The 15,237-nt window shown below is 53.8% G+C and overlaps 1 protein-coding gene across 2 annotated transcripts in view; it reads left to right on the top strand.

Annotated features, from left to right (window-relative positions):
* Positions 1–15,237, top strand: part of LOC124007025 (astrotactin-2-like) — a 528,751-nt gene that overhangs the window by 391,804 nt on the left and 121,710 nt on the right. For both annotated transcript variants that reach the window (XM_046317271.1, XM_046317272.1), the window contains one exon: positions 5,207–5,469. In XM_046317271.1, the coding sequence (XP_046173227.1) occupies positions 5,207–5,469 (263 nt within the window). The remainder of the gene's footprint in view (positions 1–5,206; positions 5,470–15,237) is intronic.

Raw genomic sequence — 15,237 nt, 5'->3', positions numbered from 1 at the left:
TTGCATTTTCACTATGAAAATGCAGAAATCAACTGACTGAGGAGAATAAATAGTGGATATGATCTTGACGAGTACCAGAGTAGTTATAAAGGCCAAATTTCACGTCAAAAAACTCCTGAACAGAGATATTTTATAGGGCAATAATAACAATGCCAACACTAACAATCTGACAACATCTGTGTGAAATTAGCACTGAGATATCTGACACGTTGCTGGTGTTGCCAGGGACACGATCATGACCAGAGTGTAGCTTCTAAGAATACACTGTATCAACAAATACTCATTATTTAGAGAGAGGGAGAGACGGAGAGAGGGAGAGAGTGCCCCCGTTGAAGCCGTCCATGCTGTCCGTGCCCTTTGAGTAGTCATAGCAACCCGTGCCGTCCTTCATCGGCCACAGCCCGTCAGGACGTTGGAGGGACAAGAGAGAGACACCGGAGAAGGAGAGAAACAGAGAGAGAGAGAGAGAGAGAGAGAGAGAGAGAGAGAGAGAGAGAGAGAGAGAGAGATATCAATGTTTGGGAAAGTCATTCATCCTTAATATATTAACTGTCTGTTTTACAGATTGCCCAAATATAAAACACAACATATTCACTGCTACTCTCCCAAAACAATTTAAGCTACCCATTGATACATTTTCTGTAGAATCCAGACAAAATAGAATTTTACACAGTTGTAAGCCTCCTACACACCTTTAATTAATGCATAAGGGCTGTGTTATCCAGTGTCCAGTTGTCACCTCTCAATCCCATCTAAAACGTTGGGATTAATATTAACTGTCAGACATGATTGTCGCAGGCTTTACGGATGGAGAGGAAGGGGAAGGAAGTAACGCAGACGGCTGTGATGTGAGCAGCCCTGCGAAGCCTGCAGTAAAACCTGGGATAATCACAGGGCTTTATTGCGAGGGCCAAGTGATGACAGCTCCTTTCTGTGTCTGTGTTGACTCAAGAAGTGCGTGTAATTGGGCTCTTAGAGCCACCCCTTGAGCCTGTTTACATAGGATACGGAGGAGAGTATCCCTCCCCTTTCACTACTCCAGTCCTTTCATACTCTCACTGCTCTGCAGCTGGGTCTGTGTTTGGAGCCCACAGTCTCACCACAACATCAGCCTATTATCAAATACACACACACACTGTCTGATGACGTATATCTCACACACTTGCATGTGTTGAAGGAAAGAGGGAATTTATTGACTCGCGCTTCTCACCTCTGTGTTTTACATTTTTACTACAGTGTATATATCTCATTTGAGCTGGTGTTACAGTATATGTATGGGTGGTGAGTCCTTGTGGCAGTGGAATGTTTGTTTTTGCGAAGAAGATTCATTTGGAACTCTGTCACCGACTAGTCCTCTTATCCTGAAAATGTCAGATAATCTGCACCTGTGTTACATTTATGCTTTTCCCCCCCACCTGCTCCAGTGGAAGCTATTTTTCACAGATGTTCTGTGAGAGAGTCCAGCTCCGAATGTGTTTGTGTGTATGAGGAATGGAAGCAGAAGACATAACAAGCTTTGTCCTTGGCTCGGCTTTTAAAGGGCCGTCGAGAGAGAATGCCGAGGCGAGTGAGTTTAAGAACGGACACACATGCTGATTAAGTTCACGCGCTGTAAATGTTCTTTTTGTTCTGTAAAATATTCCCGAAGGCTGCTCTATTTCAATATGATGAAATGCATTGCAAGAAAATGAATCATTTGGAAATGATGTGAAATCTTTTAAATGACTTTTACCCTAAGCTGCTGCCAATTACTCTATCGGGGCGGCAGGTAGCCTCGCGGTTAGCGCGTTGGATTAGGAACCAAAAGGTTGATAGATCGAATCCCCGAGCTGACAAGGTACAAATCTGTCGTTCTGCCCCTGAACAAGGCAGTAAACACACTGTTCCTAGGTTGTCATTGAAAATAAGAATTTGTTCTTAACTGACTGGCCTTGTTAAAAAAGTAACACATTTTTTTTCTTCCCCTTCCTCCTCTGGTAAAATGTAGCTAGCACAAACTGTGTGAGTTTGGCCTTTGGTTAGGGGGGTAGCTAGCTAATACATCTCACCTCTGGCCCTGCCTGGTGTTCTCCTCCCCCCTGTTGATTCAGCTCCAGACCTTTTCCTACAATTCGGGATATGACTGAGTCAGTTAATTGCTCTGCAGTTGGAGAAAACCTGTAGGCCTCTTAATAGCAAACAATTAGAGACTATGGCTGGAAATCATTCACTCGTAGTCAACCACGGCATTGCTCCTGTGCAGCAAAGAAGTACAGGTTAGGTAATGGAACTAGTCGCTCTGGATAAGAGCGTCTGCTAAATGACTTAAATGTAAATGTAAAATGCATGCAGATTGAACAAAACAATATAAATTCTGATATGCCATGAAAACATTCATACCCACTTGGGGTTATGAAGACCCCCCCCCCCCCCCACACACACACACACAATAAATACACATTTGGAAGAATTAAGCAAAATCATCCATAGCACATGATGAATATAATTTCCTCCCATCAGCAGTTTGCAACAGTGTACATTTGATTGAACATTGCTGTTGCTGAGAGACCCTCACCACTCAATCAGAGCTCCTCTCTCCTGCCTGCACAGCAAATTGGCAGGGGTTTAAATCTCGGTGTTGAGGTAAAAACGGGTTGTGAGTGTTGATTCGAGTGAGGTTATCACTAGAGGATTTAAATTGACGCCACCTGCGGTAAACAGTGTTAACCAGGTGGCGGTGTTGTTACTCGACTGTAACTTCCGTTAACTCTCAGAGTGGAAAAGGTGTTATGGCGAAATGTTTATGTTCCTATCAATCAATGCAGTAAATGTCAACAAGCACACAATAATCACACTTTTTTAAATAATCCCCTAAAAGTACAGCAGTTGATATATAAATACTATATAAACATTATTAAAGTGACCCGTGTTCAATGACTATGTCCATAGGGCAGCAGTCCCTAAGGTGCAGAGTAGAGTACCCGGGGGTAGCCGGCTGGTGACAGTGACTGAAGAGCAGAGTACAGGGTTTCACAAGGTTTCACAAGGTTTCAAAAGGTTTCAAAAGGTTTCAAAAGGTTTCACAAGGTTTCAAAAAGTTTCACAAGGTTTCACAAGGTTTCCTCGGCTGTTCCCATAGAATACATTTTTTTTTGCTTCAAGGCAGTTGAAAGGGCTCTACATGGAACCCAAAAGCGTTCTTCAAATGGTTCTCATATGGGGACACCCGAAGAACCCTTTTATGTTCTTGGTAGCACCTGTTCTTCTGAGCGTGTAGGGTACTGGGCAGAGGTTGTCTAGGGTTGGATGAGCCATGAGTCCCTGCCACATGCATCTAGTGTCTGAGCCATTGAACTGTGACTCCACTTTGTCTCTGCACTGACGCTTTGCCGCGTTGATTGCCTTACGGAGGTCATAATCGGTCTGTTTGTACACGCCCATGTTCCCAGTCACCTTGCCGTGGTTCATCTCCGCCGCGTGGCGGAATGTGTAGAATTGCAGGAAATGAGCTTTAAAACGGATACACTTTGTCATGCGGCCAACAGGAGGGCCTCTTAAAGTCTTTGGTCGGCGACCGCAGCCATGGCCGCGCTCCCATGAAGCCGACCACGTAGACCCCATTTTGATCCAGAGAAAACTGTGATTGATTCATTGATCTCATACTACACATGGATAAATAACATGCATTTTTCTAAACTAATCCCATCTGTAAGTGTTTGGACTTATTTCACCCATTATTGAGATGGTTTAGGTAGTTTCATTTGTCATTATTCCCTACCTTTGCAGTCATTCTAACTGCAGATTGTGAGTGGTTGAAAGTCACAATTATTGGATATCCTAACTCTGACTCGATTCCAATAGGAATTATATAACACTTTGCAAGCCAGCATAATATGACTGATGTGGCCTGTAAACCAGGAGTTTCACATCACTGTGAGTAAAACTAGGCTGTCGAAGTATGGTATTGTCAAAAAAAGTTATGGATTGTCATAAATAATAGTTTTTATGCTAAAATATTAACTTAGGGAATCATTTGGTGAAGAATACAGGAATGAAAGCCATGATTGCAACAAACATGTCACTGTCACTAGCAAACACAGTCATGGGTGGAACAGGTACCTTTAAAATTCACTCGAAAGGCAACATGGGAAATAAATATGCAAATAAGGCTTTAGACCTTACAGTGATATACAAAAAAAAACACGCAAAAACAAATGACTGTAACACCACAGGTGTTAATTCCCTAACACTGAGATTGTGTAACAGCATCAGCGCCAATAAAATGTTAATGTTAGTTGTAAATTTGCAACATCCATGGTTTTAGGGACCTAAGAATCTTGGGGTGTTAGTTTAGCAACACTTTAAAAAGTGTTAGTTTAACACTGTAGGTGTTCAAATTCTGATCGCAAATTTGCTGTGTGTCCCGTCTCTCCTCCCATCAACACAGACAGAAAGCACATCTGCTGCTTTCCCAACACATGGCGGTCTACTTCCCTCCAGCCTCCCTTCCATCCAAGGAAACACTCAACACTCAATTAACATTACTCCCTGTTTCACTTCTTTCCAACGTAGCATTGTTAGCCCACTGGCTCGGGTACGTTATGCGCAAGAATCCCCCTGTCGATGAGAAAATCAAACAATGCTTATTTACACTATGCAGGAATAAGTCATCACCCACCGTTCATTCCCGGTGGAGGAGTTGATGACAATGAGGGATTATTTTGTTTGACCGCAATAGAAAGTAGATCCAGATGGTGGCACATGCGATGTGAGTGAGGCGGCCGTGTGAAACCCCCGATCACTGGCTGTGTATTTTGATATGAGCCGTTTTGGTGGGATAGGAAGACGGGAATGCAGCTATCAGCCCTGTGTTATGGGCGATTCAGGACATGTGGCGGACGTACATCGGTGCAGGTTTGCATGTGTCAGTGTGTATGGGGGTTTTGGCTCTGGTCCTTTGTCGCTCAGACACCGTTCTGGTCTCTCTTGCGAAGAGATTTCATCTCAAAATGAGACTAATCTCTGTAAATGAAGCTAAAGGAAAAGGAAAGTCTCTTGTCATTTACACAATGTGTTTTTTGGGAAAGGTAGATGCTGCTCCCAACCACTCACACAGGGTCAGCTACTTCTCCATGTCCCTGAATGATTAAGGTTAGGACTGATACAATCTGATGTTAGACTATAGACTGTTTTTCAGTTGCCCACTCTCCTTCTTTCTGTCTCCCAGAGGCGACAGACCAGGGAAGCAGGCGCGAGCTCAAGTCCATGCCCTTCATCAGCTACCTGTCTGGGCTGCTGAAGACCCAGCTGCTGACAGAGGACCTGGTGAGTGGCGTGGAGATCCGCTGCGAAGAGAAGGGCAGCTGTCCGTCGGCCTGCCACCTGTGCCGTCAGGCAGGCCGCGAGCAGCCCTCGCCCATCCCCGTCCTGCTGGAGGTCAGCCGCATCGTGCCCCTCTACAACCTGGTGCAGGACAACGTCACTAAGGAGGTGAGGGGGGATGGAGGGAGAGTTGGATGAAGGGGGCAGGGAGATGGAAGGAGGGTGATGGACTGCGCCACCAAATAAGTGAGGGTGGAACGAGGAACAGATGAAGGGAGGGGGGGAACAGAGGGAGAGAAGGATGGTGGGAGAAGAATAGGGATGATGGGCGGAGACCCCTCTATAGTCTGGTACGGAACTACGTCACCAAATAGGTGAGGGATGGAGGGGAAAGAGGCAATGGAGAGAAGGAAGGAGGGGAACAGTGGAGAGGGATGGAGAGAAGGAAGGAGGGGAACAGTGGAGAGGGATGGAGAGAAGGAAGGAGGGGAACAGTGGAGAGGGGTGGAGAGAAGGTAGGAAGCAGTGGAGAGGGGTGGAGAGAGGGTAGGAGGCAGTGGAGCGGCATGGAGAGAAGATAGGAAGCAGTGGAGAGGGGTGGAGAGAAGGTAGGAAGCAGTGGAGAGGGATGGAGAGAGGGTAGGAGGCAGTGGAGAGGGATGGAGAGAAGGAAGCCAGTGGAGAGGGATGAGAGAAGGAAGGAGGAGGGCAGTGGAGAGGGATGGAGAGAAGGAAGGGAGGGGGCAGTGGAGAGGGATGGAGAGAAGGAAGTAGGGGGCATTGGAGAGGGATGAGAGAAGGAAGGAGGAGGGCAGTGGAGAGGAGAGGGAGTGGAGAGGGGGGAGAGGGATGAGAGAAGGAGGAGGGCAGTGGAGAGGGATGGAGAGAAGGAAGTAGAGGGCAGTGGAGAGGAGATGGAGAGAAGGAAGTAGGAGGGGGAAGATGGAGAGGGAGTGGGAGAGAAGGAAGGAGGAGGGCAGTGGGAGGGAGTAGGAGGGGAGAGATGGAGAGAAGGAAGGAGGAGGGCAGTGGAGAGGGATGGAGAGAAGGAAGAGGGGCAGTGGAGGATGAGAGAAGGAAGGAGGAGGGCAGTGGAGAGGGAGGAGGGCAGGAGAGAAGGAAGGAGGAGGGCAGTGGAGAGGGATGGAGAGAAGGAAGTAGGGGGCAGTGGAGAGGGATGAGAGAAGGAAGTAGGGGGCAGTGGAGAGGGAGGGAGAGAAGGAAGTAGGAGGGCAGTGGAGAGGGATGGAGGGAGAAGGAAGCCAGTGGAGAGGGATGAGAGAAGGAAGTAGGGGGCAGTGGAGAGGGATGGAGAGAAGGAAGGAGGAGGGCAGTGGAGAGGATGGGAGAATGAAGTAGGAGGGCAGTGGAGAGGGATGGAGAGAAGGAAGTAGGAGGGCAGTGGAGAGGGATGGAGAGAAGGAAAGGAGGGCAGTGGGGCAGTGGGAGGGATGGAGAGAAGGAAGTAGGGGGCAGTGGAGAGGATGAGAGAAGGAAGTAGGGGGCAGTGGAGGAGGGGGAGAGAATGGAAGAAGGAAGGGGGCAGTGGGAGGGATGGAGGGAGCCAGTGGAGGGATGGAGAGAAGGGTAGGGGGCAGTGGAGAGGGATGGAGAAGGAAGTAGGAGGGCAGTGGAGAGGGATGGAGAGAAGGAAGTAGGGGGCAGTGGAGAGGGATGGAGAGAAGGAAGTAGGAGGGCAGTGGAGAGGGATGGAGAGAAGGAAGCCAGGGGCAGTGGAGAGGGATGGAGAGAAGGAAGTAGGAGGGCAGTGGAGAGGGATGGAGGAAGGAAGGAAGGAGGGCAGTGGAGAGGGATGAGGAGAGAAGGAAAGGAGGGCAGTGGAGAGGGATGGAGAGAAGGAAGGAGGAGGGCAGTGGAGAGGGATGGAGAGAAGGAAGGAGGAGGGCAGTGGAGAGGGATGGAGAGGAAGAGGGAGGGATGGAGAGAGGGCAGTGGAGAGGGATGGAGAAGGAAGAAGGGCAGGAGGAGGGCAGTGGAGAGGGATGGAGAGAAGGAAGGAGGAGGGCAGTGGAGAGGGATGGAGAGAGAGGAAGGAGGAGGGCAGTGGAGAGGGATGGAGAGAAGGAAGGAGGAGGGCAGTGGAGAGGGATGGAGAGAAGGAAGGAGGAGGGCAGTGGAGAGGGATGGAGAGAAGGAAGGAGGAGGGGCCAGTGGAGAGGGATGGAGAGAAGGAAGGAGGAGGGCAGTGGAGAGGGATGGAGGAGAGAAGGAAGGAGGAGGGCAGTGGAGAGGGATGGAGAGAAGGAAGTAGGAGGGCAGTGGAGGGATGGGATGGAGAGAAGAGAAGGAAGGAGGGGGCAGTGGAGAGGGATGGGAGAAGGAAGTGGAGGGCAGTGGAGAGGGATGGAGAGAAGGAAGTAGGGGGCAGTGGAGAGGATGGAGAGAAGGAAGAGGGGGGCAGTGGGAGGGAGGGAGAGAAGGAAGGAGGAGGGCAGTGGAGAGGGATGGAGAGAAGGAAGGCAGGGTGGAGAGGGAGGGCAGTGGAGAGGGATGGAGAGAAGGAAGTAGGGGGCAGTGGAGGGAGAGAAGGAAGGAGGAGGAGGGCAGTGGAGAGGGATGGAGAGAAGGAAGAGGGGGCAGTGGAGAGAGGATGGAGAGAAGGAAGGAGGAGGGCAGTGGAGAGGGATGGGAGAGAGGCAGTGGAGAGGGATGGAGAGAAGGAAGTAGGGGGCAGTGGAGAGGATGGAGAGAAGGAAGAGGCAGTGGCAGTGGAGAGGGATGGAGAGAAGGAAGTAGGAGGGCAGTGGAGAGGGATGGGAGAGAAGGAGCAGTGGAGAGGGATGAGGAAGGAAGTAGGGGGCAGTGGAGAGAGGAGGGAGAGAAGGAAGTAGGAGGGCAGTGGAGAGGGATGGAGAGAAGGAAGGAGGAGGGCAGTGGAGAGGGATGGAGAGAAGGAAGGAGGAGGGCAGTGGAGAGGGATGGAGAGAAGGAAGTAGGGGGCAGTGGAGAGGATGGAGAGAAGGAAGGAGGAGGCAGTGGAGAGGGATGGAGAGAAGGAGGAGGGAGTGGAGAGGGATGGAGAGAAGGAAGCAGTGGAGAGGGATGAGAGAAGGAAGTAGGGGGCAGTGGAGAGAGGGAGAGAAGGAAGAGGAGGGCAGTGGAGAGGGATGGAGAGAAGGAAGTAGGAGGGCAGTGGAGAGGGATGGAGAGAAGGAAGGAGGAGGGCAGTGGAGAGGGATGGGGAGAGAAGGAAGAGGAGGGCAGTGGAGAGGGATGGAGGAAGGAGAGGGCAGTGGAGAGGATGGAGAGAAGGAAGGAGGAGGGCAGTGGGAGGATGGATGGAGAAGGAAGAAGGAAGGAGGAGGGCAGTGGAGAGGGATGGAGAGAAGGAAGTAGGAGGGCAGTGGAGAGGGATGGAGAGAAGAAGTAGGAGGGCAGTGGAGAGGGATGGAGAGAAGGAAGTAGGGGCAGTGGGCAGTGGAGAGGGATGGAGAGAAGAAGGAAGGAGAGGGCAGTGGAGAGGGATGGAGAGAAGGAAGTAGGAGGGCAGTGGAGAGGGGATGGAGAGAAGTGGAAGTGGAGGAGGGCAGTGGAGAGGGATGGAGAGAAGGGAAGGGCAGTGGAGAGGGATGGAGAGAAGGAAGTAGGAGGGCAGTGGAGAGGGATGGAGAGAAGGAAGTAGGAGGGCAGTGGAGAGGGATGGAGAGAAGGAAGGAGGCAGGGCAGTGGAGAGGGATGGAGAGGGATGGAGAGAAGGAAGGAGGAGGGCAGTGGAGAGGGATGGAGAGAAGGAAGTAGGAGGGCAGTGGAGAGGGATGGAGAGAAGGAAGTAGGAGGGCAGTGGAGAGGGATGGAGAGAAGGAAGTAGGAGGGCAGTGGAGAGGGATGGAGAGAAGAAGGAAGGAGGAGGGCAGTGGAGAGGGATGGAGAGAAGGAAGGAGGAGGGCAGTGGAGAGGGGAGAGAAGGAAGTAGGGGGCAGTGGAGAGGGATGGAGGAGGAGGGCAGTGGAGAGGGATGGAGAGAAGGAAGGAGGAGGGCAGTGGAGAGGGATGGAGAAGGAAGGAGGAGGGGCAGTGGAGAGGGATGGAGAGAAGGAAGTAGGAGGGCAGTGGAGAGGGCAGTGGAGAGGGATGGAGAGAAGGAAGGAGGAGGGCAGTGGAGAGGGATGGAGAGAAGGAAGGAGGAGGGCAGTGGAGAGGGATGGAGAGAAGGAAGAGGAGGGCAGTGGAGAGGGATGGAGAGAAGGGCAGTGGAGAGGGATGGAGGGAGAGAAGGAAGTAGGAGGGCAGTGGAGAGGGATGGGAGAGAAGGAAGTAGGGGGCAGTGGAGAGGGATGAGAGAAGGAAGAGGGGGCAGTGGAGAGGGAGGGAGAGAAGGAAGTAGGAGGGCAGTGGAGAGGATGGAGAGAGATGGAAGAAGGAAGTAGGGGGCAGTGGAGAGGGATGAGAGAAGGAAGGAGGGGGCAGTGGAGAGGGATGGAGAGAAGGAAGGAGGAGGGCAGTGGAGAGGGATGGAGAGAAGGAGTAGGAGGTCAGTGGAGAGGGATGAGAGAAGGAAGTAGGGGGCAGTGGAGAGGGAGGGAGAGAAGGAAGGAGGAGGGCAGTGGAGAGGGATGGAGAGAAGGAAGAGAGGGCAGTGGAGAGGGATGGAGAGAAGGAAGTAGGAGGGCAGTGGAGAGGGATGGAGAGAAGAAGTGGAGAGGAGGGGGGGCAGTGGAGGGAGTGGAGATGGAGAGAAAGGAGGAGGGCAGTGGAGAGGGATGGAGAGAAGGAAGTAGGGGGCAGTGGAGAGGGATGGGAGAGGGATGGGAAAGCCAGTGGAGAGGGATGAGAGAAGGAAGTAGGGGGCAGTGGAGAGGGATGGAGAGAAGGAAGTAGGAGGGCAGTGGAGAGGGATGGAGAGAAGGAAGTAGGAGGGCAGTGGAGAGGGATGGAGAGAAGGAAGTAGGAGGACAGTGGAGAGGGATGAGAGAAGGAAGTAGGGGGCAGTGGAGAGGGAGGGAGAGAAGGAAGTAGGAGGGCAGTGGAGAGGGATGGAGAGAAGGAAGGAGGAGGGCAGTGGAGAGGGATGGAGAGAAGGAAGGAGGAGGGCAGTGGAGAGGGATGGAGAGAAGAAGTAGGGGGCAGTGGAGAGGGATGGAGAGAGAAGGGAAGCCAGTGGAGAGGGATGAGAGAAGGAAGTAGGGGGCAGTGGAGAGGGATGGAGAGAAGGAAGAGGGCAGTGGGAGTGGAGAGGGATGGAGAGAAGGAAGGGCAGTGGAGAGGGATGGAGAGAAGGAAGGAGGAGGGCAGTGGAGAGGGATGGAGAGAAGGAAGGAGGAGGGCAGTGGAGAGGGATGGAGGAAGGGAGGAGGGCAGTGGAGAGGGAGGGAGAGAAGGAAGTAGGAGGGCAGTGGAGAGGGATGGAGAGAAGGAAGGAGGAGGGCAGTGGAGAGGGATGGAGAGAAGGAAGGAGGAGGGCAGTGGAGAGGGATGGAGAGAAGGAAGTAGGGGGCAGTGGAGAGGGATGAGAGAGAAGGAAGGCCAGTGGAGAGGGATGAGAGAAGGAAGTAGGGGGCAGTGGAGAGGGATGGAGAGAAGAGGAAGGAGAGGGATGAGAGAAGGAAGGAGGAGGGCAGTGGAGAGGGATGGAGAGAAGGAAGTAGGAGGGCAGTGGAGAGGGATGGAGAGAAGGAAGGAGGGGGGCAGTGGAGAGGGATGGAGAGAAGTAGGAGGGCAGTGGAGAGGGATGGAGAGAAGGAAGCAGTGGAGAGGGAGGGAGAGAAGGAAGTAGGAGGGCAGTGGAGAGGGATGGAGAGAAGGAAGAGGGGGCAGTGGAGAGGATGGAGAGAAGGAAGTAGGGGGCAGTGGAGAGGGATGGAGAGAAGGAAGAGTGGAGAGGAAGGAAGAAGAGAGAGGGCAGTGGGAGGGAGAGGATGGAGAGGGCAGAGAGGGATGGAGAGAAGGAAGTAGGAGGGCAGTGGAGAGGGCAGTGGAGAGGGATGGAGAGGAGGGCAGAGAAGGAGGAGGGCAGTGGAGAGGGATGGAGAAGGGCAGTGGAGAGGGATGGAGAGAAGGAAGTAGGGGGCAGTGGAGAGGGAGGGAGAGAAGGAAGTAGGAGGGCAGTGGAGAGGGATGGAGAGAAGGAAGGAGGAGGGCAGTGGAGAGGGATGGAGAGAAGGAAGGAGGAGGGCAGTGGAGAGGGATGGAGAGAATGAAGTAGGGGGCAGTGGAGAGGGATGGAGAGAAGGAAGCCAGAGAGGGAAGTAGGGGGCAGTGGAGAGGGAGGGAGAGAAGGAAGTAGGAGGGCAGTGGAGAGGGATGGAGAGAAGGAAGTAGGAGGGCAGAGGGATGGAGAGGGATGGAGAGGGAGGGAGGAAGAAGTAGGAGGGCAGTGGAGAGGGATGGAGAGAAGGAAGTAGGGGGCAGTGGAGAGGGATGGAGAGAAGGAAGAGGAGGGCAGTGGAGAGGGATGGAGAGAAGGAAGGAGGAGGGCAGTGGAGAGGGATGGAGAGAAGGAAGGAGGAGGGGGCAGTGGAGAGGGATGGAGAGAAGGAAGGAGGAGGGCAGTGGAGAGGGATGGAGAGAAGGAAGGAGGAGGGCAGTGGAGAGGGATGGAGAGAAGGAAGGAGGGGGCAGTGGAGAGGGATGGAGAGAAGGAAGGAGGAGGGCAGTGGAGAGGGATGGAGAGAAGGAGGAGGAGGGCAGTGGAGAGGGATGGAAGAAGGGCAGTGGAGAGGGATGAGAGAAGGAAGTAGGGGGCAGTGGAGTGGAGAGGGATGGAGAGAAGGAAGTAGGAGGGCAGTGGAGAGGGATGGAGAGAAGGAAGTAGGGGGCAGTGGAGAGGGATGGAGAGAAGGAAGTAGGAGGGCAGTGGAGAGGGATGGAGAGAAGGAAGTAGGAGGGCAGTGGAGAGGGATGGAGAGGAAGAGGGGGATGGAGAGAATGGAGAGAAGGAAGTAGGGGGCAGTGGAGAGGGAGGAGAGAAGGAAGAGAAGGAGAGGGAGTGGGAGGGATGGAGAGAAGGAAGTAGGGGGGCAGTGGAGAGGGATGGAGAGAGAGGGAGGGGGCAGTGGAGAGGGATGGAGAGAAGAAGAGGGGGCAGTGGAGAGGATGGAGAGAGAAGGCAGTGGAGAGGGAGGAGGAGGGGGCAGTGGAGAGGGATGGAGAGAAGGAAGCAGTGGAGAGGGATGGAGAGAAGGGTAGGGGGCAGTGGAGAGGGATGGAGAGAAGGAAGTAGGAGGGCAGTGGAGAGGGATGGAGAGAAGGAAGTAGGAGGGCAGTGGAGAGGGATGGAGAGAAGGAAGTAGGAGGGCAGTGGAGGGATGGAGAGAAGGAAGTAGGAGGGCAGTGGAGAGGGATGGAGAGAAGAAGGAAGGCAGTGGAGAGGGATGGAGAGGGATGGAGAGGGAAGGAAGGAGGAGGGCAGTGGAGAGGGATGGAGAGAAGGAAGGAGGAGGGCAGTGGGAGGGATGGAGAGAAGGAAGGAGGAGGGCAGTGGAGATGGGGATGGAGAGAAGGAGGAGGAGGGCAGTGGAGAGGGATGGAGAGAAGGAAGGAGGAGGGCAGTGGAGAGGGATGGAGAGAAGGAAGGAAGGAGGGCAGTGGAGAGGGATGGAGGAAGGAAGGAGGAGGGCAGTGGAGAGGGATGGAGAGAAGGAAAGGGGGCAGTGGAGAGGGATGAGAGAAGGAAGTAGGGGGCAGTGGAGAGGGAGGGAGAGAAGGAAGTAGGAGGGCAGTGGAGAGGGATGGAGAGAAGGAAAGGGGCAGTGGAGAGGGATGAGAGAAGGAAGTAGGGGGCAGTGGAGAGGGATGGAGAGAAGGAGAGGGATGGAGAGAAGGAAGGAGGGCAGTGGAGAGGGATGGAGAGAATGAAGTAGGGGGCATTGGAGAGAGATGAGAGAAGGAAGTAGGGGGCAGTGGAGAGGGAGGGAGAGAAGGAAGGAAGGAGGGCAGTGGAGAGGGATGGAGAGGGAGTGGAGAGGGATGAGAGAAGGAAGTAGGGGGCAGTGGAGAGGGATGGAGAGAAGGAAGGAAGGGAGGGCAGTGGAGAGGGATGGAGAGAAGGAAGGCAGAGGAGGGCAGTGGAGTGGAGAGGGATGGAGAGAAGGAAAGGGGGCAGTGGAGAGGGATGAGAGAGAAGGAAGTAGGGGGCAGTGGAGAGGGATGGAGGAGAGAAGGAAGAGGAGGGCAGTGGAGAGGGATGGAGAGAATGAAGGAGGGGGCATTGGAGAGAGATGAGAGAAGGAAGTAGGGGGGCAGTGGAGAGGGATGGAGAGAAGGAAAGGAGGGCAGTGGAGAGGGATGGGAGGAAAGGAGGCAGTGGAGAGGGATGAGAGAAGGAAGTAGGAGGGCAGTGGAGAGGGGGATGGAGAGAAGTGGAAGTAGGAGGGCAGTGGAGAGGGATGGAGAGAAGGAAGGGGGCAGTGGAGAGGGATGGAGAAGGAAGTAGGAGGGCAGTGGAGAGGGAGGGGCAGTGGAGAAGAAGAAGAAGAGGGGGCAGTGGAGAGGGATGGAGAGAAGGAGGAGGGCAGTGGAGAGGGAGTGGAGGAGGAAGGAGGAGGGCAGTGGAGAGGGATGGAGATGGAGAGAAGGAAGGAGGAGGGCAGTGGAGAGGGATGGAGAGAAGGAAGTAGGAGGGCAGTGGAGAGGGATGGAGAGAAGGAAAGGGGGCAGTGGAGAGGGATGGAGAGTGGAAGTAGGATGAGAGAAGGGGGGGGTGGAGAGGGAGGGAGAGAAGGAAGTAGGAGGGCAGTGGAGAGGGATGGAGAGAAGGAAGGAGGAGGGCAGTGGAGAGGGATGGGAGAGGGATGAGAGGAAGGAGGGCAGTGGAGAGGGATGGAGAGAAGGAAGAAGAGGAGGGCAGTGGAGAGGGATGGAGAGAAGGAAGGAGGAGGGCAGTGGAGAGGGAGGGAGAGAAGGAAAGGCAGTGGAGAGGGATGGAGAGAAGGAAGGAGGAGGGCAGTGGAGAGGGATGGGAGAGAAGAGGAGGGCAGTGGAGAGGGATGGAGAGAAGGAGTGGAAGGGATGAGAGGGGAAGTAGGGGGGGATGGAGAGAAGGAAGTAGGAGGGCAGTGGAGAGGGATGGAGAGAAGGAAGTAGGGGGCATTGGAGAGGGATGAGAGAAGGAAGTAGGGGGCAGTGGAGAGGGATGGAGAGAAGGAAGGAGGAGGGCAGTGGAGAGGGATGGAGAGAAGGAAGTAGGAGGGCAGTGGAGAGGGATGAGAGAAGGAAGTAGGAGGGCAGTGGAGAGGGAGGGAGAGAAGGAAGTAGGAGGGCAGTGGAGAGGGATGGAGAGAAGGAAGGAGGGGGCAGTGGAGAGGGCAGTGAGAGAGAGGGATGGAGAGGGAGAGAAGGAAGTAGGGGGGCAGTGGGAGAGGGAGAGAAGGAGAGTGGAGAGGGAGGGGGCAGTGGAGAGGGATGAGAGAAGGAAGTAGGAGGGCAGTGGAGAGGGATGGAGAGAAGGAAGGAGGAGGGCAGTGGAGAGGGATGGAGTGGAGGCAGTGGAGAGGGATGAGAGAAGGAAGTAGGAGGGCAGTGGAGAGGGAGGGAGAGAAGGAGGGCAGTGGAGAGGGAGGGAGAGAAGGAAGGAGGAGGGCAGTGGAGAGGGATGGAGAGAAGGAAGTAGGGGGCAGTGGAGAGGGATGGAGAGAAGGAAGTAGGAGGGCAGTGGAGAGGGATGGAGAGAAGGAAGGAGGAGGGCAGTGGAGAGGGATGGAGAGAAGGAAGGAGGAGGGCAGTGGAGAGGGATGGAGAGAAGGAAGGAGGAGGGCAGTGGAGAGGGATGGAGAGGGATGGAGAGAAGGAGGAGGGCAGTGGAGAGGGATGGAGAGGAGAGAAGGAAGCCAGTGGAGAGGGATGAGAGAAGGAAGTAGGGGGGTGGAGAGGGAGGGAGAGAAGGAAGTAGGAGGGCAGTGGAGAGGGATGGAGAGAAGGAAGTAGGAGGGCAGTGGAGAGGGATGGAGAGAAGGAAGGAGGAGGAAAGTGGAGAGGGAG

This window comes from Oncorhynchus gorbuscha, linkage group LG20 (assembly GCF_021184085.1).
Source record: "Oncorhynchus gorbuscha isolate QuinsamMale2020 ecotype Even-year linkage group LG20, OgorEven_v1.0, whole genome shotgun sequence".
NCBI classification, from domain to species: Eukaryota; Metazoa; Chordata; class Actinopteri; order Salmoniformes; family Salmonidae; genus Oncorhynchus; species Oncorhynchus gorbuscha.
Note: the sequence above shows the minus strand (reverse complement) of the source record. Positions and strands in the feature narration are given on the sequence as shown.